Source organism: Anopheles bellator, chromosome X (genome assembly GCF_943735745.2).
Source record: "Anopheles bellator chromosome X, idAnoBellAS_SP24_06.2, whole genome shotgun sequence".
Taxonomy (NCBI): domain Eukaryota; kingdom Metazoa; phylum Arthropoda; class Insecta; order Diptera; family Culicidae; genus Anopheles; species Anopheles bellator.
This window is the reverse complement of record NC_071287.1, coordinates 803,346-829,971: the sequence shown is the minus strand read 5'-3', so window position 1 is coordinate 829,971 and position 26,626 is coordinate 803,346. Positions and strand designations below refer to the sequence as shown.

The following is a 26,626-nucleotide window of genomic DNA, read 5'->3' as shown; positions in this document are numbered from 1 at the left end:
AAAAAACAGAAACAGAAACCCGAGCAAATTTACAAGAATTTAAAATGTACACCACAAAGAAAGAAAAAAAAACAAATCGCGCAAATCGCTAACATTTCAACTACACGATGAAAACCGTTCACCTCAGCGCTAATGCGTTGGCAAGTTAGTAGTAACAGGCAACCTCAACGGTCGGTGAAACTTCACCACGACAAAAGAAACTGATCGTTGACTAACGGGGGGCTGTAATCATAGTAACACACCGTGGCAGTCCGTGGAGAGGTAGAAGAAGGCAGCTGGCCCTAGGTTCCCACCCCTGTAGCACCCTCCCCCCTTCCCCCCTGATATTTCCTTTGAGAGCGGTGCCATTTTTGGTTCTTCAAACCTAGAACGTTTGTCACCAAACGTTTGGCCATTGAGCCGTACTGTGCCGTCTATCCGGTCGATATAGAAAGTTAAAGTTACAGTTATAGTTTAACGGCTTTGTCAAAGATTTGCTGAAAGGCGACGGAGAGAAGACAGTGGCTACATTCTAAGCGTTAGCGTTAGTCCTAGTGAAAGGAGTTATCCGCGTGTCTCACCGAACACGACTGTTATTCGTAATTGTTCCTTCCGTTTTCTCTCGACCACGGCCTCCTGTGCACTCGTTCGTGTTTGTTTGCCGCGCGTTCACACACATACACAGACACACCGTAGGAAACAAATGTTAGAGTGAAATTTACAACTATTTAACTAGCAGGTTTAAAGCGAAGCCGTTCACGAGCAAGTACTTCTAGCTAAACGAACGAAAACCGGTCTTCCAGCGATAAGAAAAAAAAAGGCAAAATAAAAGAAGCGAGAGCGAGGGCGATAGAGCGATAGAAACAGTGAGAAAAAAGGGTGGGGGGGGGTGGCGGGAGGAGATATGAAAATATGAAGAAAAACAAAGAACAGACCCCTACCTACCAGTAGGAGGAAAACTAACATAAAAACCAACATTAAACAGCATCGGAAAAGGGCGCGATGTAGAGCAGTCATGTGAAGGTGGGTTGAAGCAGACCGAACACGTAAGGATGGCAACAGAGGTTAACTATCGCACACACTTACGAAGTAAATATAAATTGAAAACCGATAAATTTTATGGCGCCCTCAAAACCAGTAACGTACGGTCGGGTCATGAGAACACGGGCTTCTCTGGACTATTCGCACATGTCACTACTAGACACACACTCGTACCGTTCTTTTTATAACATATTTGAAGCTTCGCGAGAAAGCTAACTAAATTATTCCGCCAGGGTGTGCGTATAGGTTTTTTGGAATTTCTACCATTTGACGGATGTTCAGATTGTTGACTAAACGTAGCGTTTTCGCCCCCGTTCTCTCGAAACGTGCCATTTAGTCTAGAAGCTGGTCGCACACCGTACTTGTTTAAAAAGAAAAATAAAACCGGAACGTCCGGAGTTTCGTACCCCCCCACATAAGCTCCTTTGCTCGCTATATAACAACAACACATACACCAATACTACAACAACAACAAAAAACTGTTTCATCTGCTCGACGTTTTCCAACTCCCGTACTTCCGCACCTTGGTTGTCAATGAAATGAATAAATAACAAACCAACTAACGCTATGATTAATACGATATAAAAAGCTCGACAGTAAAGCATAAATGTCTAAATCAAATAAAACGCTAACACGTTGAAAATTCCATACACCTCCGGTGGGGAGTGATACGGTGAATCGGGGCAAACCCCCTAGGGTAGTAGAGTAACGAATAAGCATACACTGAGTGTGTAACTAAGCAAAACGCTCCGTTTTGCAAACCGTTTTTCCTGGCATCGGGCAACACTCACGACATATCAAGTGAGGGATGCTACGGACCCCCTGAGTAGTGACAAAAAGGAACATGTGGGCGGCGGGCGGCCGGTGGAAGATTAGTAGCGGGGGGAGGGGGTGCGTGCGTAGCTAACAGTAATTATAGTTCGTGCGTTAAAAAGCAACACTTATACTATTTTTAACAAACCGTATTAATAGCCAAATGTATTTTTCAAGCGCTATTTAGACAAATGTACGACTACATTTTAACTCATAATCGGTTGAATTTAGAGAGACCTCTGTTTCGATTGAAAACTGGCGCCATATATCGGCAAACCGTCAAGGATCGGATCGGACGACATAACAATGAACGATTCTATCCGCAACCGTGTACTGATTAACATGGGCTGCTGCATCCATATTAAATAAGATTGGCTGTTCTATCTGACCATTCCCAGCCTTACACTCGGCGCGAATCAGACGACATGGTACATTGTGGTTGCTCACAGACTGGAAAGCCATGTCGAAATCGAACTTCGAAACAGGATTTTCAACTCGCTAGCGGGGCTGTTAAAACTATCTTCGACCGTCGGAATGATTGCTAATTTGGCTTGCTTTCTAACGTTGAAAAACATGTCAGCTTATTAGTTCGTTTCTCCGTTCCTACATCGTAAAGATCACATACTGTTCGCCATAGCTTTCAAGCACACCTGGACGATTTATCTTACGTTCATCGCCAACACGTTGTGTTTAATGATATGTTTCGCGTGTACGACTACAACTTGTAGAAAACAACGGCACCGGTGAGGCGATGAATCGGTACAACCACCTTCACCGTAGACGATATTTATCCCAAACTAACATAGCCACGCCGCTAATCACGAACAGAGAATGCTAAAATGGAGACAAAAAAAAGGATTTACAACCAAAGGACAAAGAGGAACAATGAAATTTGTAGCACCAGCCCAAGTATCTTCTACTGAACCGGCGCGCGAACAAGATACTCACCATCAATCTTTCCTCCAGATAGTGGTTAAACGCAACTTACTAACGAAGAAACCTGTTAAAACTTGTAACATGCTTGAAACCATGCCAGATGAGAATTTTTGTACTAACCAGTAGGTGCTACGATGGAGTGCTCCGATTCACCTCTTCCCATCTTTCCAAGAACTTTGACAAATGTTCACCCATCAATTAGTACTATCCGGTCAATTAATTTGTTTCGTTCTGCCTGCAAAGTGTACTCCGTGCATTTTAATTCGAATCAAGTTTTTTAAAATTCCAAGCCAATTGTCCCTCTCATTTGTGCCACCATCAAGGGAACGTTGTAAAACGCTCTTTCTCTGGCCGGCTAGGACTAGAACTAGCAAGGAAGCGCGACGAGCACGAAAATGAAAAACCGCATTACGAGTCGGGAAGAGGTGAGTCAGAATAAAGATACAACAATAAAGACAATTATAAAGATACTAAAATGCTAAATTTTAAAATTTAAAATACTGACTATAGTACTATTGTTACTCCTGTTTCGGTAAAAACGAATAATAAAACCGGTCGGTGGCACGGCAAGGGCTTAGCAAATAAACGGAAAAGGCTCAGAAAACGGACGAAGGAGGACGATGATCACCGGCCAAACGCCGAAGGCGAAAGGGCTGATCGAGGGTGAAGGGGGCGGTGGGTGCGAGTGTAGGAAATCAATAGAATACATAGTGAGAGCAAAAATCAATCATTGCATTTTGAAACGTTCAATAATGGTTGTAAGAAATTTGTTTAGCAAATGACAAAACGAAACAAAAACTATGAAAGAAACATTAATAAAAAAAATATAAACTAACATTAAATAAAACCAACAAAAACAAAACAAAACAAACAGCAGACAAGCCGAGAAATTTAATCGAAAACAGAAAACGGAGGAAAAAATTAGCGGAACTGGATTAAAATTGGAGTATGCATCAATAAAACAAAACACACAATAATACAACTAAAACAAAAAAATTGAACGATGAATTTCGTTACAAATAAATTATTCAGTGATTTTCACAACAGCTTTTCAGTTCACGCTTAATCTCGTCAAAGTAATCCGAAAGTACCTTGGGATAGAATACAAACTGTCCAGACTCAACGAGTAAACTCTTTCAGAGGTACGGTTGCTTTTGTAATGCATTTTTTATTTCGTTTTTTTATCCATTTCTTTACATTTTGTATACCCTATCAGATATATAGAACGTTACGGTACTTGATTTAGTAGTTCTCAATGAATCTGCGTTGCGATTATGAAACTGTTACGGCAAACCGCACTAAAGTACATCTAAAGATCACTTACTGTTCTCCGTAGTCGCTGGAAAATCTCTTATGCAGAGACGGATGCCTGAAAAGTACCCTACTATTCCCGCCACCATTCCAAAAGCGATTGGCGATAGGCAAGTGATAGATGTTTAACGTAAGAGTACCTCATCGCCCAGATCACGGAGTCTCATGTTAATTCGCTCGATCGCCCTTAATTTTACTGCGAAGGTTTTAGTGTTTTTTTCCCCTTCAACCATTTTTTTCGCAAGGCTACACCACAATCTTAGCGGACCCGCCTCACATGTCAATCGTTCGTACATGCATTTAATCTCGCTCGTCCAAAAGGGAACTCGTTGTTACCATAAAAAACACCAAATAAAACGCTGCCTGAGATGCTGCAATAGTATGCTGCTTCTGTTTGATTCTTTAGCGTTAAATATTGTTTGTTCGTTTTCACGTCATCCCTTGGAACCAATAGAACACGCATCGTATCGTTATTCTTATTAGTTACCTCAAGAAATAGTTTGCTGCACTACGATACGTACGGCAGACCACCTCTTACTGCCGTACCATTTTGATTTTCTATCATTGTAATGGGTCCTTGGCCAACACCATCAGCCTGCCAATATTTATTTGAACTTCTACAACCCCTAATGGTGATTCACCACAGCCAAGGCTCTGACTATTCTCGCCACATAGCGATCGAACCGGACGGTCGATAAAAGGTATAAACGAGTAAAATCGGGAACATTGCTTAATGAAATGGCCCGTCGTCACCAGGACATCGCCAATGAACTAACAATGAAATACGCATTTTTAACAACCCTCAAACTCCTAACTATGCTCTCTGTTTACGCATAATTTGCCTCTCTTCTGCATGCAAGAATGCAAACATTATCGGTTGATGTTTGCTACTCCCCAAAGATCGGCACTACCATCGTATCACCTACCGAATTGTACATGTTCACTGTGGCGTGGAACTAAACAAGTTAAATAAAGTTACAGCCGAATGGGAATAGCTTTGTGTCATTTTGCACCAGCCACTGCGGATCAGATTTAAATTTTTACCATCTCATCGCGCGACAAAACAACACGCTTTCCACGTACGCTCCCAGGTTGAATGGAAGCGTCTATTGGCGTTGCCGTCTGTGTGTCTGATGCATCATATCCACACACGAGTTTGGGATTATAATGTTTTGCTCTTGTTTTCATTGTTTAAAAAATAAGTAAAATAACTAACAGCTAGTAGGGTCTACCAAAGGTTAGAGTTCATAAAGGATACTGCCCACGATTAATATTTTCGCTCTGCACTGTTAGCCATTGTTTCACTACATGCGCTTTTGTGCATGTTATGCTTACCAACTACAACACCGTCATCTAAAAACCTATTATGAGGTTTATTGTTGCTATAGTCCTGTATTTTGTATTTTCTAGAGTGAATTTTTGCTCAGAATTACTATCACTAAGTGTGCATCGTTTAGTGATCCCCTACACTACGTAGACGGCTGCAGCGACAAATGCGGTACTGTACTCATGTATGTCTAGTTGAATCCGCAGCAGCTATGACCTAATTTTTTGTTCGCTTGTATAAGCTCTATAACTGTGAACTGTTTCCATTATAGAGCAAATCCTTATGTATGTTTATTCCTCTTTTTTCGATAATTCGTAAATTGCTGTTTTGGTAAATTTTGGTAATCTACTTGCACGACACCATGCACCGGTGGAAAGAGCATACATATAGGTAGTCGTAAGTTTTCCTTTCATCAGACACTTCAGACAAAGCCAATATGGCAAAAATGTAAAACAACTTGCGCGCGTTAAGCGAATCAACGGTTTTCGCATCTACTCATTCATCCTTCTTTTCTTGTAGTGTTGGGAGTTCAGAGGATGCATCATTTCGATGCCTTATGCTTTATCGGGATTTCTTTTGCGCTCTCTACCACTCACTTTTGATGTATGTCGTCCACACAATTGTTTATCCTTTAATCAAACAATCCTCGTTTACTCTCGTGAAGCGTGGTAAGACTTATAAAATTTATTACCACATCTAGTGCACACCATATGATGATCTTTTTCAAAAGACGTGTGTTTTTCCGTCGTTTTCAACCGATGAATCAAGTGAATGTGGAACACAACATTCATTCATTGGTTTTCTGCCGTATCACCTACTAACTTACAGTAAGCAAGATCCTTTAAGGTTGTCCCTACACTTACTTTAACGGTTCCTACACTACGTTGTTCCACTACAAAGAACTACGCAGTTAGATTCTTTAGTTGTCATTTTCTTAGAGCTAACGAATGTACCTATATATTGTTATTGCTACGTGCGCAGGGCATGACACTTATTAATCGTAGGGCACATAGTAGTACAATGGATGTACTCCGTGCCAAAAAGGAATATTGGGAATGCTTTTTCGAAAACAAAGAATATTTTGTTCATCCTTCACGCCAAAGCCAAATCATGTCCGACAGTTCGCAGTCACCACCACCCCCGTCCCATCCCATTTTCAACTCACTTTTTTTTCTCTCTGTCTCAATCTCTTTCTCCCTCCCTTTTGCTTTTTTTCCCTCTATCTATCTATCTTTCTCTCTTTTTCTCTTTTTATCTCAATGTTAACGCACACGCGGCATATCACAAAGCCTAGTGTGAGGCATCGAATGCCGATCCTCTGAATTCCCGACTCAGTTCGTTCCAACCTAGTCGACATCACTAATGCCTGCACACTTTTCCTCTTCCAGCATGGCATCCAGTTCATCGGTCAAATTTGCTAACATGTTTCCGATGTCGTTGAGCACGTTCGTGCCATAGATATCGCCGGTGTTCGGGGATGTAACTTCTGCAACAACAGGCTGCTGTGATTCGTTTGGTGTTGGTGCAACAATTACGTTGCCACTGTCAGCCGAAGCGGGAGAAAAGGATCCTGGTGCCGCAGGCTTCGTTGGTTGCACTGTTAGACCGGGCGCAGATCCGGACGGAGATTGCTGTTGCAGAGCGCCATTGCAAGTTGCAAGCGTAGTCGTGATGGACCCTGACGATGAAGAAGACGAGGACGAAGTGGACGACGAAGAGGACAATGTTGGCAGCAGAAGAGGATGATGATGTTGCTGTTGTTGCTGCTGCTGCTGCTGCTGTTGACCGAACTGGTGCTCCATCCGATTAAACGACGAGCGTTGCTTGATTGTACCGGCATTTTCATTCGCAAACGGTATCTGGTCAATAGATTCAAGACTCGAGTTAGATTTATTGTCGTGCTGCGTCGATACTTTGTGCACTTCGACCGTCGTCTGATGGGTTTGGCCGGCGTAGCAACCGTCACCGAACGGACCTGCTGCCAGCGGCAGCAGCGTATGTTGCGTCGGTGGCGATGGCGTCGATTGGGAAGAATAGCTATGATGAGTGTGGTGGTGGTGGCTATGATGCGATTGTAAAATAATCTGATTATAGTATATAGGTTGCTGCTGCTGCTGTCCACTAGCTGGTTGTATTCCTGCAATCCGCGGCATACTCGAAACTGCACCAGAAGGCTCATCCACAGAACCACTAGCGTGAATGCCATACTTAGGTGACGTGTGATGCTGCGCACCAGGGTATGGTGTAGAAGAGAAGTTGGAAAAGTGCATGGCATCCAGGGCTGCCGTAGCCATCTCCACGTTTCCAATGTGACCTAACATCGGCGGCAGTGGGAAACCAACACCGGTAGCCGCTGGCTCCGTTCCGCCGTCAACCACCGGAGGAACGGGATTGCCTGTGGAGGGCGTTCCTCCGCTCGCAACACCTGCCAGTTTCAAATTGTTGGCAACGATTTTGGCAATTGGCCGTTGACGTTGCGGGATTGTAGGGGTCGCGTTAGGTCCGAGGAACGCCAAGCGAGCGCCGTAGCTGTTCCGTTGATGCTGTCGGGGAAGCGTACCTCCGCCCTGAAAGTATTGCTGCTGCTGCTGCTGATGCTGAGAATGCTTCCAGGTCTGCTGTTGCTGAAGTTGATGCAATGGTACCCCGTGATTGGTTTCACTTCCAGATAGCGCCATCAAGACGGAAGCTTTCTCGTTAGTTGGTGTAATGTCACTATCATCGTACGAACTGCGTCGATATATAGCCTGCGAGCCGTCGAAGTGCACATGAGGATAGGTAATCATCTGTTGATGAAGCTGTTGCTGACGGGAGTGGAGTTGCGGTACGAAAAGTGGAGGCTGCTGATGTTGAACGTAGTACATAGCTTCGGAATTATTTATACCATTACCCTCTGTACGAACAGGTAGTTGCTGACGCAGGAATGTACTGTAACCACCCGTACTGGTTGGCGCATTTAGTTGTTGTTGTTGCAGTAGTTTTGCTGAATCTGATCGCAAACCAATACCCATGTCGTCGTTGTGAGTACGGACGCCGACCGTGCCAGTGGAAGCTCGCAAAGTGGTGGGTGAAAGGCCCATCCCGCTGGTCGATGCATATGACGGTGTGTCCATCATCAGTATTTTGCCGCTAATGATGTCTTTCACGCGTTTGATTGCGAGAAGAATCTTTTTCTGGTGGCCCAGCTTAACGATACCGATGTCTTCCAGGTCTTCCCAAGTGAGCTGGGTAACATCGTGTACGGTCTGGTAGCCTTGGGCAAGAAGCGGCTGAACGTATTCTTCCAATCGCAGCAATCGTAACCACTCCTCGATCGAACCCGGCACGTAAACAGGAAGCGCGTCTGACAGTTTGAGTGCATCGATGTGGCGCTTCAATCGCTCTCGATGATTTGGCTTCCGAATGCCAATGGCTGTCAAATCTTCAGGTGTCATACGAGCGATCGTCGCCAGATCGTAACCAGCGTCCAGAAACAGATAGGTATACTCGTGAAAGTGGATCTCCATCAGCCACTCAGAGATGGCGTCGTGATCGCAGCGGTTGGAATGATTACTCAACCGATGGCTGCCACAAGTTCCACTGCCGACACCGCTACTGCTTCCACCGCTACCCGATCCAATTGAGCACGAACTAACGGAGCAGCGGGGAGATGATAAAACACCATAACTGCCGACACCGCTGACGCTTCGGTTGGAAGAGTTGGACGCCCCGGTTAGGTACGAAGACGCTCGCCCCGAGTCGAGACTGGCTGTAGAGTGACGTGAACCGGATCCAGCCGACTCCGACAACGAGACCGGGCTGTCCCTGCCTGGCGATTGCGTCAGATCGATACCCTGATCGTCCAGTCCGTAGTCGATGCCGCCACCGCCATCTGGCGCACAGCGTAACATTAAACTAGAAGGTGCCGTCGAACTATCAATAGTTCTTTCACTACCTCTTGCCGGAACGGGTGGGGCATAACTCAATCCAGTGCCGTGTACAATAGAGGCCCCATTCGGCCCCCCCGTGGACGCCGACCCAGCGACTCCGTCAACTCCAACGCAAACTGAGCCATTTTGGCCCACTCCTGTACCATTCTCTCCGCAGCTTGACGGATCACTCGGACATCCTGCAACGGATCCCTGCTCAGCCTGTCCGCTTTTGCTGTTATTTGACGTAATCTTGCCGTAGATTTCCGGAACGGCTGGTGGCAAAACCTTTTTCACTTGCGGTGCTGTTTTCGATTGTCGAGACATTCCGGCGCCAGTGCTGAGGCTTAACTTTCGCATGGCGACAACGTAAACTGCGAGGACAATGGCAAACAAGCCGAACTCTCCAATGGCGTATGTCGCCGTTGTTGCTGCCGTAGCTGCATGTGCACTGAGGTTTTCTACGTTTAACCACACTTTTTGAAGAATATTACCTTGCGTACACTGACCTCGCAATATCTCGCACTTCCGGAAACTATCGTTTCTGCCAACAAGGGCTGATGTCTTTCCAACGTGCTACGTGAAGCTTTATGTATTATACGTCCAGTTTACGTTTTTCCTGTTTTTCTAAAATTGTTCCGGAGCTATAATCGGTAGATGTTTACTCCTACATAGCAAACAGCAGTTTATCTAGCTGTTGGTAACACACTGCTGGGTCTCGTTTAGAGGTGAAACGAAGTTAGTAAATCGTTTTCTCCACGGAAACGGTTCTCACTGAATTGGTTAGATGGTGCTATGCTCACAAGTCTAACGCGAAAAAGAGCGTCTCATCTCGCCGGTGATGGGCGATGAAATGTCCTGGTGAAAGAAAAAGCAACAACAAGGGCGTTAGAATCTGATCCGAACTATGGAGAAGCATATCCCAAGGAACCGTACAGAATGCACGGGAATGGCTACTTATTTCGCCAAGCAACACAATTTAAACCGCAAGGAACCCAAACAGGAAGCGTGATATTTTAAAAAATATAAGTCGTAACCATTTCGTTCCTGTTACCGTTTCACGTTCAATTATTTTTAAACCATAAAATGTTCTATCGCCATACGCAACGTTTGTTAACGGTCATGTTTAAGTTGTTTTGTGCTGCTGATATAGTTCCACCGATATTCGCAGTAAAACTTTAAACATTGATAATCGTTCTAACGTGCACGCCTGACCAAGCTACGGTGGCTTCCTGTACATTGGTTATTTACTAACAGCTTCTATTTTCCTTCTCATCATCACCCTGAACATAGGCAGAACAAAATAACACTCAAACAGAAGCTGTTCAATAAATAGACACAAATACTACGTACTTGAGCCTCCCAGAAGCATCCATGATTGCTTCACCGGTCGGTAGCATCTTATCATTACCCTCCAAACGCGAACGATGTTCGCACATTGCAAAGGCTGCTTCATGCGTATCGTATATTTACACAAACACACGAGGACATGGCATGCATGCGTTGTAGCATTACGCAGGGGCACACCGTGAAGAAATCGAATCTAGAACCGTGCATTTCAAACTGTCACGTTGCAAAGAGCAAAGAAACAAATGAGCAGGAGAAAGGAGAAAAATTCCGCGAACCAACGGCTCGTTGTTTGCATCGCCATGGAGTCAATTACAAGAAATACGATTAAACGTCGTTAACAATCGTTCGCCAGATCGATGGACTCGGTCTGTTTGCCAACTCCAATTCCTCCACGCGATTAGTAACCCACTGGATGCTTATGAATTGTCTGTAAACAAAAGTCCATCCATGAACTATGTGGAAATATATAACAAAACGTATACAACGCATCGTAGACACACATTAATGGTTTTCCATTCTTTCTGTTCAAACGACTAAACGAAGAGCCGTTGAGTTGAGCGGTTTGTAACAATGGTTTAAAATATTCTAGGAACCATTACCGTCATATATATATATATATATATATATATATATATATATAAATAATATATATATATATATATCTTAACGTTTCTCAGTTCTTGCGTTTCCACGCTATAAGAGAACACAGACACAGTTTGCCGCTCATTGTTGAAGTGCACAGCAGTGGTAGACATATAGAAAGAGATAAAGAGTGAGAGAAGGGAAAAGATAGGCCAAAAGTGTATCGGACTTACCGTATCAGCATCAACACAGCCAAGTGTACCGTCACAGCACGTATGGAGTGGACTTCAGCTAAATACACTATTGTTAGCGGCTCATTGTTTCAGCTGGGCTATCGTCGTCATACTCATCTGCTAACCTATGTCTCTTGGTAAGCAAACGACGGACAAATAGTCGTAAGGCGGAAAAAGCCACCAGATGTTAACGATACTGCACGACGGCGAAATAGGTGGTCGGAGTCGTTGATAGACGGGTTTTGATTGATTGATGGCGCTGCTGTTGTTGCGTTCTCTGCTGCCACCAGCTAAACATACCGTTCTAGCGTCCTTAGCAGTCTTCGAGATTATGTAGCTGATAGACGAGTCTGCGTTTCCAGTTCCGTAAGATCACGCTCACTTTAGCGTGGCAAGAATCAATGTCTGTGTTTTCTTCTGGGTGCTTTCTGATATTCACGCCGTCCGTGAACAAACTGTAGTTTGATTGAAATGAAAGTAACAAAAGAGCCGAGAAGCGGAAGTCGTGGTACGCCGAGCCGAATGAACCGGAAAAAGCAACAAAACAACGGTTATCTTAGCTACGTTAGGTTTTAGTCTGTGAGACTTTAAAATGCACTACTGACCCGTAGGCGCACCGTCAGCGAAACTGCTGCTGTCACGGGTGAAACCTCGCGGCCTCTCTTGCTATAAAAAGCAACACCAAACAACCACCATACAGCAACACAAAGGCAATGTATTGGAGCACAAACACGCACACAACTACCTACGCACTATCTCTGAACAAACGACAAGACTGCACCTGCTGGCATGCTGCTGGTGATGACACTGAAACATAGCCAATGGTCACTGACGAACGAACTAACAGATTAACGACATAAAAAAACAAAAAAAAACTATTAACACACAACACGATGATCACCACGGCCTCCGTTGGAAGAGGTTTACTTTGACGGTTTCAGAATGCGTACGAGTGAGATCGAAACCCGACATTACAAGAGAGTGCGAGCGATACTACGCATGCTACGCAAGCACAATCGCAAGCGGCCGCTCTTATCTCTTACGTATCTCTCTGTCACTCTCTTCCACATCACTCACAAAACGGGTGAAATCGTCCTGAGTTTCCGTACGGGTTTGTCCCAGTGTCTTTGATCTACGTCTGCTCTGTTTAGCAGGTTGTGATTAAAGTCAGTTACTTACTAGCACCGCCGCACCCCCTGGGTGGCTTCCTAGTTAATGGATTCTCTCTTCGTACAATAACAATCAACTAAAATCGGTGGATAGGAAAGTCAGAACAACAAAAGATTTGTTTGGCGGGCTAGCTTCTTTATAATCGTTCGTTGAAATCTTAGTTTCAACAATTAATGACAAACAAATGCATTCCACATCGCCAACTGACACCTGCATGGCGATGGCTGCTAGTATCAACTCCATTGAACGAGACAAAGAAGCAGAGTAAAATAACAGGGCATGTACAACACGCCTAGTGATGTTGGAATGTGATATTTATGTCGTTAACTATTAACGATCAGAAAGGCCTTTACTCGGTATCGCCACGACTTTATGCAAACAACATGCGGCGCTACTTGTACGCAACTGGCATTAATCTCGATGTGTACGTAGTCACTCACACATGCATTCACACAAACACCAGGCCTGCAAGCGGAGCATCTGCAAATAAAAATCGGCCTGAACGTAGATGTTTCGGATATCGACACTTACCTGTGCTTACAGATCGGTGTCGACAGGAAACTAACCCTTTGGTACGTAATTTTTAACGCATCGAGCACTAATAACACATCAATATCGAGATCGATTCCCGACAGACGCCTCTGTCGCCACAGCCACACACCACAGTAATCGGAACGCTAAATCGATGGTTCTGTGAGAAAAAGAGAGAACAGCACTCTCGGCACTCATTCGAGATGACACGTACAATACATGCACCAGTTCTAATATGCATACATGCGTAGATATACGTATACGTGCTCTTCAATCGTCGGGCTCCGGAGAAACAAACCCGAGGTACATTTCTGTTCACCGAATTGCAACAATTCAGGCGCACTAAAAGGTTGTTAATGGCTAGTACCAAATTACAACAATCAAGGCGCATTTTCCACATTTAATTCAATATATATTTATTTGTTTTTGTTCTTTATTATTCGTTATCATTAATTAATTAATGTATTTACAGAATTGGTTCGCGCAAGCCCGCCAATGGGTCCCGCAAAGCGCAGGTTTGCGGTATTAATTTGCCTGTTCCTATCACGTGATTCGGCTTGAACCTAACATTCCGAACTACAAAAACCACCTGAACGCTTCGAAACAGTACCGATAAAGTTCTCCAAGTCCTCCACAAACGCATTCATTATTTTTCTCCTAGCTATGAAAAACGTGGTGGCATGGCCTGAAATTAGGGACCGCTGGCAGATCACGCCGAATAACATCGTGCCGTAACGTTGCAACTCTTTCAGACCTCTGTTTTAGGTTTGTTACAATGGCAATATAATGTTTGCTATAGATAATGCACAGATAATCATCCAGCTGCTTTGAGGTAAGCTTTTATTGGTTTATATTTTTAACGTATGAAAAATACACGGTAATCCCCGTGCTAACAGTAAACTAAACAGGTGCAGTGCTAAGATATAATAATATATGTATTTCGTTGCTCCTAGTCTAGTATAGTATGATAACCCGTTTGAACCAATATTATAAAAGACTGATGTTACCGGCGCAGCCCGGCATGTCTAGAGGAATGCCTAGCTTAGCATTCGCTAAGTAATAAAGTGATGAATGATTGATAAGTAATACGTTACAATAATAAAACGTTTTTCCGGCATCAAACGGTTCCTAGTCTGTTACGTTTACTCTTTGTACTTCGATATCGATACTGAGTAATGCAATACGGATTGCTGATTTGAGCACCGTCGGGATATAAGGAAACGTCTGCTCGAATGGCTTAACAATTGACGATTCAAGAAGTGGCGAAGACTAATAGTAATGTGAATGCGGAACAACTGCGGTACTCATAACACTTTAAACTCTAGTTTGCACATAGCCTTAGAAATTCATCCTTCTTTCGGCGATACTCTGTAAAGCGAATGACGCCGAATCTGCAATTCGGAAAACAAAACCTTTTAGTACTGTCTGCTGTTACGTTGTATTACACTAAAAGCGGAACGTCGAACTTACTGCACGAAATCGAAGTCTATCGTTGAATGCTCCGCTTGTATGAGCGCCCAAACAGCCCACATGAAATGGGACGCCAGAGCGTACTGATTCACCTGCACATACAGCCGCTGCACATCTGCTTCAATTATAGGCGAGGTATTCGTTGATTCCCCATTGATAAACTCTTCCAGGTACTCACGTAACCAGCTCATTTGAAAGTCCTTAGACGGATATCGAGAGTAATCGATCTCGGCGACACCCGCAAACTCCGTGAAGTGGTTACCAATGTCGAACGCCTGGTGATTTAGGCTCGCATACTCGTAGTCAATGAAGGTGACTCTGTTCCGTGTCTTGTCGTAGATCACGTTTCCTAGTAGTAAATCATTGTGGCAAAAGACCACAGGGCTCTTCAAGCGTTGCAGCGTTGCATACAGATCGCCGAATTCTGCCCGTAGTTCGCTGACCCTCGGAAATACCTTCCACACCCTAAAAGACGAAAATTAGCTCAAAACAAAACGAATGTAATGTGTTGGACCCTTATCAACGTACAGTTTATCTTTAGCAGCATCGCTGAAACATTCCGGAATCAACGCTAGAAATTGGTCCATCTTTGCCACCAACGCCGGTCTTTCATCCGTCAAGACAATAGGTCGGACTTTGTGCATTTGAGCCATCCGACGGGCCACCAGGCGCCAGATATGCTCTTCTTGACAACTGGTTGGGGTTAATGTTGTCCCGGGTACATACTCATACGCCAAGCCATTCTCGAACGTCGCATAGATGGAAGGAGCGTAACCATATTTGTTCATTAACAAGATGTTCTCAGTCTCTTTGCGCCGATCGATCAGCAGATCCGTTTTGTTCCCATAAACGCGAATCAGCATAACATCCTCCGTCACTGCCGCATCGGTGTCGAATGTCTTGCTTGTGTTTTCGCTGCTCACGCCGCCTTGATTGGGTTGATTGAAACATCCGACAAGCTTATTCGTGATACCATCAGTAAACATCTGAGCCGCAGCATTAAACGAGAGTAAAATTGTTAATTCATACCGTTCAAATATCATGAACTACACGGCACATTCTGTTCTCCTAAAATAAAAAAACATATTATGAACCAACAAACTAAGGTCAACATGGGTCCACACCATACTAGTGTGTCTAACATTTCTAACTTTCCTCTTCATCCACACTAGGATGAAGAAGTTCATGCTACGACATGCGATAACCACGATGAGTCTGCTAGCACATTCGGTTGCTATTTACATCTTTAATTCAAACTTATCATCGCTGTTATCATTGCCATTGTATTACAGATACAGCATAACACTGACAAACGAGGCCTATCTGAAATGGTACCCAATAAAAGCAATAGTATTGTTCATTCGGATTCAGGAGCTACTACCGATTTCGTCAGTCACCTCACTGATCATCTGATTTAATAAATCCTACACTGGTGATCGATAGCAAGTCGCTATGAAATGTTTACCATTATAGAAAGAAGGTCACTATTTCCCTAGCTAAGGCTGTATGAGCATTAGCGTTTGAAATGAAGCCGCACATAAAAAATACAGAAACATAAGCCTCGTGCTAGCTCATGAGTTTGCTTCTATTCGGTTAGGGTTTAGATGATGGCGAGGCTACGAGAAGCAGTTCGATAAGCGCAGTAACGTGATATTGTGATAAGCCAATTTATATAGTTGAATTTCGAGTTATGCGTCGAATTTCACATCGAGCTCACGTTCGAACGACAGCAATGAACTGATTCAACCATCACTGGCAGAAACGAGCAACTCGGAAGCTGTGCATGCCTACCGTCTGTGCCTACCTAGCACCAGAGGTGACACAAAGCTTTGTGAATCGACGCGTCTACTAACTGTAACATATTTGAGAATTGTTAATGTATCTTTGTGAAGATTGATGATCGAAGTAGACTCGACAAGTTTTCTCATCATGCGACGAGAACACTTGCCAACGCTATCGCCTCCATTGTACAACATTGTCTTACACATAAGTAAACAAATTACATGACCTAACAATTACTAACCTTATACTGCACGTCTTTAATGTGCCACTGCGGCTTGATAATCTTCAGGATTTCTTTCGCGCCGTTGATGACCGCGTCTTCCTTGATAAATATCGCTAGGTGCGGAACGCATGCCTGTTCAACAGCGTTCATGCTGGTAGTAGAGATTCCTTTCCAATAACTAATGTGCGTACTTTATCAGAAGAACCGGAATTTTCGAAGTTCGACAAAAAATCTCACAATGAAAACTTTGTCACACAACAAACAGCAGTTGGTTGCAGTGATGGGCTCGCTGGTCTGCTTCTAATTTCCTTTGCGGTATTTCACCAAATAGAGAAAGCATTCAAGAAAGTTGAAACTCCATGCAAAGAGGCACACCTACAAAGGAAAAACCGGCTCGTCGAATCGGGATCGGGGACAGAAACGTCGGTGATAATAACCCTACTTTCGCGGCTAAATACGAAACCAACTAGACCTGTCAATGAGAGATGAAGTGTGCCGCACGGTAAACAAACCACAAAAACATCGCAATGACAGAAAGATCGCTGCTTTTATAGTATATCCCTCTCTTTCGAACTACCCTTATCCTGCTCTGCCTTTCTCAGCGCTTATCAGCTTTCCCGCTCTGCTTTGTCCAGCCGTTGTTTTGCTTACCCTTTCCATGAGGAGCGTTAAAACTAGAAGACTAGTGGACACAGACCTCAAAAAGTAATGTACGTTATTTAGCTAATATACGTGAATCGGCATCCCAATTTACTGGTGCTTGATGTCATATATTAGGTGTCGAAGTACGGTTATACAGTATTTTGCTGATTTTTTAAATTCTTCTTGTTATCCGTCAACAACCACTGAGCGGTCTTGGCCTGCACCGGAGATAATGTTAATGTGTCTGTTACTTTTTGTAACGGTGTGTTTTACGGGAGGGGTTGGTGGCTCTCCAATCACCTCTGTCATATCAGTACATGAACCCATGGCCAGCGACGAGCGTTACCGATTGCTCTATCAACGGGTTTTTTAATTTTTTTTTTTCAATCAATATCAATCAAGTAAATTTTGGTCGTTATTATTAAAGACAGAGAAGCTATAGGGAATGAATGGATAGAGTAGGCAGTAAAGAAAGGATCATTACGCTGGAGGGGCTGCGCTGCTTATGATAACCTTATGCGATTGTTTTTGATGACCCGTTTGAACCAATATTGTAAAAGACTGATGGAAGCAATGGAACGGAGCTTGGAACTGAAATGCTTAGAAGAGAGCTGGATACATTGAGATTGAACAGTTCCAGCCAAACATAAAAGATCAAAAGCAGTGAGTCATTCTTCATGCGATACTTACGTACAATTCTGTATGTTTATTAGCAAATGAGTTTGCTGTTCTTTAAGGGTGATCGACAACGATTAGAGTAAAGTGCTAGCAGATATTGATACTGTTGACTGTTTAGCAGCAAATGATACACACACAAAAATAGGTTGTAAATTTTCTTTCTCCTTATTTATTTCTATTTGTATAATTTTGCCATGTGTTTGCACTACTACTATCGCGAATTGTATAGCAAATTTGAGGCAAATCAACTAACCTAAAATTAACGCTTGTCAAGGAGCCACAAAAGGTATGTGCGCAAGGCCGCTAGTCGCTTCGTCCGTTAGTCACTATTAAACCCTTTTCTGGTATACCTAAGCCAACAATCAGGATTGGCTCCATAAACAAAGCGAGCTCTTTTTCGCTATATGTACAAAAAGAGACAAATATGTTGTGAAATGCACTTTTTTCTCCATTTGTACGACAACATTGTTGTGTTAAAACAAAAAATTACTAAAAATACAAAAATAAATGAAATGAAATAAATTTACATTTTCAATGTAAGCTTGTTTAGATACAAAGTTTAGTTTCATCATTATAGCAAAATGCAGTGGAAAATAAATGGAAACATACCCTATCACAACAAAAAACCCACAACCAACACGGTTGGGGTGAGTGGCACTTTAACGCAATTCACCTTGTCTAGCAGTTCAAATCACATCACATTGCGGAGCGCTCCAGCCGTATCACTTTTCGCCCACGAGTTTTCGCGGCACCCTTCATCCGGAATATTGCATTTGGCAAAATGCGTTCGTGTTTAACGAGCCAGCAACTCTACATGCCTCTGCATCAAAGCCTCAAACGCTCCTGATCTGTCAGCTATGCTCTTTGCATGAAAATGACTTACTCCTTAAAATCCTAGTAAATGCACGATGAACCACAAACAGGTAAAATTATCGATGTCGCTCATTCCTATCTAGTCTGTCATTTTCGCAAATCATCACCGTAGGTGAAATGGCAAGAAAAAGTCTTTTACTGCTAGTGAAATGGCATCAGGTTCCTCCATTTTACCCTTCCTTCACCAACCAACTTTTCCTGTGTGTTTGAATGATTGCCAATAAAATACATCACATCATATATACAACAGCCTGCCGTGTTGTTATTCTAACATACATTGTTAACCGGAAATACAAACTGAAGCGGAATTTGCTCATCCCCGCTTGGTACGAAGAACAGCATCAACAGCAATAAATACAAAACATTTAGACCCGCGACAATTTTGAACTCCTATTTGTTACGCAAATTCTTTTCCTGGCGGTAGCCAGAAGGGTATGCATGATGTTGGTTGGTTTTGTGTGTTACATAAATGTTAAATTAGTTCAATGTCAACGGCCACAAACATGAGAAAATTATTCTAATAATATAGCTAATGTTGTATATACAGGCAAGAAAGGGAATGCTGATAAACAGAATGGGTGTAAGACTAAGGATGAGGTTTCGATAGAAGAACGGATAACGGCAGTGCGCTCGAAGTGAAGTGTGTATAGTGGCCAGATTGGAGAAAAAATTAAAAAAAAAACGGGATGTAGGAAAGTGTAGTGAAGTTGAGTGCAGCTACTTATTGAATTCGATCATTGCTTCAGACTTCTGAAACTGTGAACTGATGTTCTATTACCTTCTTTTCCCATTTTGATGTAGATAGATATTCTATTGCCTCTCGCTTTTCGGCCCACAACTATAAATCCGTTCCTAGATCCGTTTAACGCAGTATTTTTCTCTCTATCTACCAAAACATACCAATTCAACCACACCATATCTTGCATAAATGCAAACATGTTGAGAAAGAAGAAAAGACACAACGTTTTAATCTATGACGTACGCCCACGGGTGTTCTAGCTTCCCGTATTGGATGTCGGTGAGCGTGTTGTAGAGGCGTTCAAACAGCGGATTGTCATGCTTCTGCGTCGGTATGGAGATATCCTCACCCAAGTATGAGATACAATCGATCGGACTGATGACGGCAGCCGTTCCAGCGCCAAACAGTTCCAAAAGCTATGGGATGGGAGCAACAAATTAACAAAATCCAATGTACGTGTGGAATGTACTTGGAAGAGCTACTATTGCGCTTTTCGAATACTTACTCGGCCCTCTTTAGACAGTTTCTTCACCATAGACATGGTGAACTTCTGCTCGCTAACCGAAAACTCTCCCCACTCTTGGCACAAACGAATGATAGAGTCTCGCGTAATTCCAGGCAATATCAGTCCGTCCAAGGGGGGTGTCAGAAGTTCACGCTCTTTGAATATGAAGGAAAACATTCGTAAAACAAGGGTCATCTCCGCCACTGGCCTTGCTGTATCTTACCTCCATTCTCCTTCGTGTACAGCATAAAAATGTTCATCACACCCACTTCGGTTAGCTGATGGTCGTCGCCGTACAACCACAACACTTGCTGGCAACCGCTTCGCAGTGCCTCTTTTTGCACATGGATCGTTGGTCCGTAATTTGACCCAACTTTCCGATCACCGACGCCACCCGGCCACGACCTTGCGTATTTTGGATCAGCGTATAGTTTCAGTCCACTGGCACCAGGCTTAAAGTATGGTCCAACCGGAGACAGGATGGTGTAGAGCAGAGCCGAATCGGACGAAGCTACCCCCAACGTTGGCTAGCGAAATGCAAGGGGGCGATTGAATGAATTACTTGGACAGATCATGCAATGGTTGGTCGCTCATTCTTACCTCAATGCCGATCAAAGTGGGGCGTATGTAGAGGCTAGCGGATTCCGTGTGTGGTACCCACTCGGAGTCAATCATCACAAGCCGGGCCATCGCCTTAATCAGTTCCTCGCCGTCGAACGTCGGCAGACCGGATCGGTGAGCAGTCACGTTCATGCGTGCCATATTCATCTCTGGTCTGAAGAAACGAATTTTTCCATCGAAGCCGCGGTACGCTTTCATCCCTTCGAACAACTAGCGGTCGGACAGTGAAGGTTAGTCTGGAGAAATTCTACAAAAAAAAACCGTGTTCGCTACCTCAATCGCATAGTGGAACACCTTCGCCGCCGGATGTAGGTTCAGGTTCTCCATTGGCGTGATCTCCGGCTTTTGCCAGCCGCCCAGGCGACGGTGGTACGGTACCCGCAGCATGTGATCGGTGAAGTACTTGCCAAACGCGAGGTCATCTACGTCTGGTTTCGGATTCAGCTGGTGAGGTGCCGCAAGGCGCACGCTCAGGTCGGTGTACTGCAGAAGGGAACAAAGTTAGAGTCGATCGGCACACTCCGTCAATTTGCTACCGTCTCCCCGCGAGCGGAGCGCAGGGGTGCAAGGTCAGGCATTGCATTCACCGAGTCCGGAGCACAAAGTCACCTCATTTGCAACTCGGCCAACACTTCACTCTTTGGTACGCGGTACGCCGTTATTCTTCAAAGTGGCTGAATTCGATTAACCCGATTTGACCGGCAATACACAATGCGCAGTTGCGTTGTAGATGCAACATGTCATGCTTTCCTCGTAATTTCGCCATTTTTGCCAAGAACCTGTCCAGGGGCCACAAAATCGTCGCTTACCTTAAACTGTTCGCCCACATCAGCGGCGTGCTCTAGCTTCATCGGAAACGGGGCAGCAATCGGGAGCGCATCGGAGATTTTCGGAAAAGTGTCCTCTTCCTCGACCTTGAGTGCCGTCTGCTGCTGGAAACCATGGCCGCTGCACAGCCTCACCTGATTCTGCAGGAGCTGCTGGATCAGTTTATGCTGATGCTGGAATACAAAGCGCACCAAGTGCTATCGAAAACAGGAAAGAAAACAATCAACAGAAATAGTTTTTACATGTATATCCGATCTTATATATCTGATCTTGTTTCAATGTTTCTAATCTTGCATTCCAATGTTAAAAGGAAACATCATAGTTTCTCTGCATATATGCTGCTGCTACCTCCGTTTTTAGATATCGTAAAAGATTAGAAGAAAGATTCCGTCTTTAAGGAACTAACCGTAACAGACCAGTCTAGTGAGGCGGGCCATGCGCGTACAGGTGCCGCCAGACATTGTTAAGAAATCGTGCTAGTCACGCAGATAAGTGACTATCTAGGTTTTTTTTTTGTTATTTATCAGTGCCGTTTATTTATTGTTTCTGGCCGAAAAGTATACAAGAACATAGCGCGAATACTGTTGCCTACACTGTTCTCTGTAGGCCCTCTAGTACATAGCGTACTTCGTCAATTCAAAAAAAGAAGGTCAGACTGCTGCCATGCACACTGTACAACTAGTCGATTTGGAAATTCCCAAAAGTAGTATCTTTTATCGCCGAATATTGATAGTAGTCGATAAGAGATCGAATGCACGAATGCTCAAAACATGAAGAAAGCACACAGTTAAAAGAAGAAACTAGAAAATGTTCTCTATTACGTATAACATTATAGCGCTCATGTGGCCCTGACAATAGACCGTTCGTTGTATAATTTGCTTTCGTCTCTAGAACCGACGTCGAACAGTCATCTTTTATGTTGTGGCTTTTTTTTCTAGACCATTTCTAGTTTCATTGCCTGTTGTCATAGCAAACCATCATCACCTGCATACCCTTTTCTTCCCATGTTCCCAGGCCCTGCCTACGGCTCAGGCTGGTCTTTTTGTTTGCACAACTTCCTTCACGTTCGTATTCGACACATGTTGTGCTTTCGCGGAGGGCGATAAGCGAAAGAAAACGAACGACTTATCAGGTTCGTATTTTTGCCACGGTTGCAAGAAATATTGTGCTCCTTTGACATGTTTGCTGACACAGGCTGTTGATTATCATCCTGCAAATGCTCTATGGGCCTATGTGTGTGCTTTCAAGTAAGCCTGCGCTATCGCTGGCATGACTGATGTGAATTTGAAAATTCTGTCGGCTAGCCGAAACTGAGGTCAAACGCAAAAACCAAAAAAAGGCCCCTTCCAGCGAGGTTTCCTGCGGCTGATAGCAAAGACCAGCTATACTCCTCCGGACATCGCGCTTCCGTGGAGGAGGCGTTAGCAATTGAACGACCTTTTTCCGAATCTTCTCTAGCACAGTCCTTGGCTTGACGTTTTCCCGATGTTGCTCCCGTAACGCACCATCATCTGCTCTGATTGAGGGTGAGGGTTAACTGCTGTCACTTGATTGTGCCTAAACGGTGAGATCATTAAATATGCGAAACCCTACTACGAGTAGTGTGCGTACAAGGCTGTGCGGTAGTTGAACAATTTGCCAATTGTTCAACAATTATGCCCAGGTTGTGGCGGAGAACCACTGAACGGTGGAAGTGTATTTTCGCAGGAAGCTTCGCAGCAGGAGCCACTAGTCTCTTGCTGCAGAACATGATGCCAAACAGGTCGCAGCTATCAAGGCAGACTTGATGACGTGACTGAACTCAGTCACGGTCGGCAGGAAGCTAGCCTTTTCGCTGCTGTGCTAAATCCGTTCCGCTAACGCGCGCACTGAGTGACAACGCGAAAATGCTACCAGCTCCACAATCCATCCGGAGAATTCCCACAAAAAAGGACGGTTTTTTTCTTTTTTACCGAATAGCTTGCTCACCTTGCTTCGGAGGACCATGGCGGAGCGGCGAGCTGTAGACTGTTGCAGATGGGAGCAGAAGAGAATCCTAGAATCCTTTGATTTTGGCTAACCCCGGGGGTTGGCGTTGTAGACGGCAGGCTAGAAGGTGGGTTGAAATGCTGTTGAGAAACTTATGATCGACACAATCGGGGGAATCGGGGGCTCACAACGGCGCGTCGGCGTACAGCGGCGGGCAGAGGCTTTATGTTTACAATAGAACACTGTACAATTCCTACACCGCACCACTCTATGTTCGCTTATCTGTCTCCTTTTCGTCCTTCCCGTTCCCTTCTCCCTCTCTTTCTCTCCTTCACTCTGTCTCTCTCTCTCTCTCTCTCGATATCTCTTTTTTTTGCACTCTTCGTATGTCGTTCGTTTCGTTCGCGTTCCTACAAACTACTCTCTGAGCTGCTGCTGCTGCTGGCGAGACGGGCAGTGGACACCGTTGTCGCACACCGAAGAACGCCAGCAGGTAAACACGCGAACACTTTCCCTTTCATCGAGCCACAACAGCCCTTGTCGCCACGCGAAACTCGCGCGCCAAACACTGACTACTGACTGACTGTGGCCGCGATCCACTACATCAACAAAAACACGGCCCGCTGAGAGTGCGAAAATTCGTGGCTTGCACCGAGAGACACACTTGAGGCATTTACCAGCCCCCGGCCGTTGGCCTTCCTTCGGTGATCGCGATGGTGGGGCCGGCCCCTAGAAGAAGCAAAACCCCCCTCGCAACCGCCGAGCTCGAGCTGTGATGCGGTTCAGATTCAGTGGTGTTGAGGGGCTCTCTGCTGCGTTTGATCGGATAGGACTCGTTTTTGATCGCCGGTCACGCTCCAGGGTCGCTGCCGCCCCCGCCGCCGCCAGTAGCCGATGCCTTACCGTATCTGGTCCTGTACCTTTTAAAATGGCACCGGGCGACGAGAGAATTCGCCTGTTTCGCCTTCACACTACGCACAACCGACTAACCGGACCCGACTTGCAGAGTGTAGCGAAGCAAACCAGTAACGCCTTTTTGCGTTCCGCGAGCCTGACTATCTCTCGGAAGATATATGTATATATTATTTTCTCTCCCGCTTTTCGGTCTTGGGCGAACTTGGGCGCTTTTCGCTGTCTCTTGCTTTAGCCGAGGTACACCGCTGAAGACGTGAATCGACACTGCGGGCGCTCGTGTCGGGCGCGAGAATAAAAAGTGTCGGTCGAAGCGCCGCGCGCGCCCGCGATCGTATGCTCCTCGCGCACCGGCCACCTGTCACTGTCGCGTCCTGCCCGCCGGTACCGCCCGCCGTCACGTTAACACGCGTATCACCCGCGAGCGCGCACGTCACGACAGCGGCCGCTACCACTACTACTTATCGGCGGCTACGACGACGACCACCACCACGCACCGAAGAGTACGCGATCGCTGGCTCGCGATCGGCGCGTCCGTTGTTAACCCGACCCGGACCGAGCCGATTTCGCCAGGTTTTTGGCATGCAGGGCACGGGCACGGGCACGACCGAGACCGAGGGCTAGCTTAGCGTTAGCTCTCTCTCGTATAGGGGTCACCGCGATAAGAGTGGGTTTCGGTGACCCTCGCGTTCATACCAGCGTGGCGACCTGTGGCTACGCGCCGTTATTGGCAGATCTTCATTGTCCCCTCAGGCTCTCTCCCTCCGTTCGCCGGTATTTATAATTGAGCACATGGCAACCACACAGTGCTGCTGGTATGTGTGCGCCGCTTGATAATCGCTCCACTGGCGATTGATGTCCGCGCCGGAGGAAAAACCATAGTGACCGAGACAGGTTCGGCTTCCGCCCTTCGAACGATGGGGTCAAACGCTCGAGAGTACACAAAATGGCGCTCTTGTTCTGATTGATAAACACCTCATCCAGCTACAAAGGCACAAGAAGCCTAGATGCGTCAACAATACAAAACAACGGGGCAGGATCGGAGTTGTTGTTTACGCCCCAACCCAGTGCCGCGAAGGCGTTGCATGTTGCGCAAGCAGCGTCAACCAACATTGTCTTCGATAATTGAGATAAATTGAATTGTTGTTTCATTTAGAAGCGTGCCAGTTGCTAGCGTGTCTGCGAGAACCCGCGGCTCGGGGAGCGTGTATCGCAACGCGCCATTGTTACTTCCGGTTGTGTCGGTACGGCTGAGCCATACTGTGGACGGACCACGTGGCACCGCGGGTCCGTTTCGGAATTTTCCGAACGCGGCTTTCCCTTTCAACGGCCGTTTCCCCCGTTGGTTCGTCCCATCCCCAATTATCGTCCACTATGTGACCTAGCAACCAAGACACCGCATGTCCTTTACGAGATGTGCGACGGTTTTTTTCATGTTCTCCTACTATGTGACTATTCCTTGTCCGCCAGGCTCAAATTGGCCTTGAAAGAAGGGCATTTTAAGGCGACATTCCACGACGACAACGCACAACCCCTTTCCGCATCTGCCTTCTGAATCCCCAATACAGCGAATGACCAAAAAAATTGTTATTTAAAAGACGTATTGTGTGCTTGTTTGTGATACTATCACGCGACGGAAAAAAGGAAATATTTGTATTGAAAAAAAATACCATCTTGAAGTGCAGTGTTTCTGCCACCAATGTGAGGCGCAACAACGGACGGATGCTGCTACCGACTGGAACGAGGTCACCGCTTAGTTGCACCCAAAACGGTTCTAGTGGAATAGATATTGTAGAGAGAGAGAGAGAGTGAGAGACAGAGAAATTGGTGATTCGCGACCTTCCGAGAAATGTACTATAACGGTGTTGACTGCTTCTTGGCAGCTTCCTGGCGTAGCTGGGAGCGAGACAGAAGGGTTGACGCAGTAGACGCAGGCGGCAGGAATGACGCATACAGATGAGGTGATGTGAGCGAAGCATCGCTAATCATAACATCATAATAACAACAAGCTGTATCGTGCCGTGGCGAACCGAGTGAACAACAGGCTTGTTCCACAGCCAATTGTTAACTGCGCACCTTATTTTTCCGTAAACTGATCGCGATCTGATCAACATGGACTTGGTTTTTGGCCACTATCCTGACATTCCAGATCCATCTTTTCTGTTCCACCCTGGCACATTTTTTTTTTTTTGCATAAGGACAAG

The 26,626-nt window shown here is 45.1% G+C and overlaps 3 protein-coding genes across 4 annotated transcripts; all 3 read right to left on the bottom strand.

The window, feature by feature from the left end:
* Window positions 1-3,975: 3,975 nt before the first annotated feature.
* On the bottom strand, window positions 3,976-9,675 carry LOC131214077 (uncharacterized). Its single transcript, XM_058208436.1, has 3 exons — window positions 9,480-9,675; window positions 8,311-9,341; window positions 3,976-8,250 (listed from the first exon to the last, which is right to left on the bottom strand). The coding sequence occupies exons 1-3, from the start codon at window positions 9,673-9,675 to the stop codon at window positions 6,754-6,756; spliced, it is 2,724 nt and encodes a 907-aa protein (XP_058064419.1). The 3' UTR covers window positions 3,976-6,753.
* Window positions 9,676-14,059: 4,384 nt separating this feature from the next.
* LOC131213536 (ethanolamine kinase) lies at window positions 14,060-17,095 on the bottom strand. Its single transcript, XM_058207593.1, has 4 exons — window positions 16,675-17,095; window positions 15,180-15,637; window positions 14,652-15,116; window positions 14,060-14,572 (listed from the first exon to the last, which is right to left on the bottom strand). The coding sequence occupies exons 1-4, from the start codon at window positions 16,804-16,806 to the stop codon at window positions 14,503-14,505; spliced, it is 1,125 nt and encodes a 374-aa protein (XP_058063576.1). The 5' UTR covers window positions 16,807-17,095; the 3' UTR covers window positions 14,060-14,502.
* Window positions 17,096-18,124: 1,029 nt separating this feature from the next.
* Window positions 18,125-24,680, bottom strand: LOC131214021 (branched-chain-amino-acid aminotransferase, cytosolic). 2 transcript variants are annotated; one of them, XM_058208334.1, is made up of 8 exons: window positions 24,414-24,680; window positions 23,511-23,630; window positions 21,524-21,739; window positions 20,988-21,197; window positions 20,694-20,924; window positions 20,317-20,620; window positions 20,094-20,248; window positions 18,125-20,004 (listed from the first exon to the last, which is right to left on the bottom strand). In XM_058208334.1, exons 2-8 carry the CDS (start codon window positions 23,526-23,528, stop codon window positions 19,816-19,818), a joined length of 1,323 nt encoding a protein of 440 aa, XP_058064317.1. In that variant the 5' UTR covers window positions 23,529-23,630; window positions 24,414-24,680; the 3' UTR covers window positions 18,125-19,815. The 2 variants fall into 2 exon arrangements, with proteins under 2 accessions (XP_058064317.1, XP_058064316.1); XM_058208333.1 differs by having other exon boundaries at window positions 24,431-24,680.
* Between the last annotated feature and the right edge of the window lie 1,946 nt (window positions 24,681-26,626).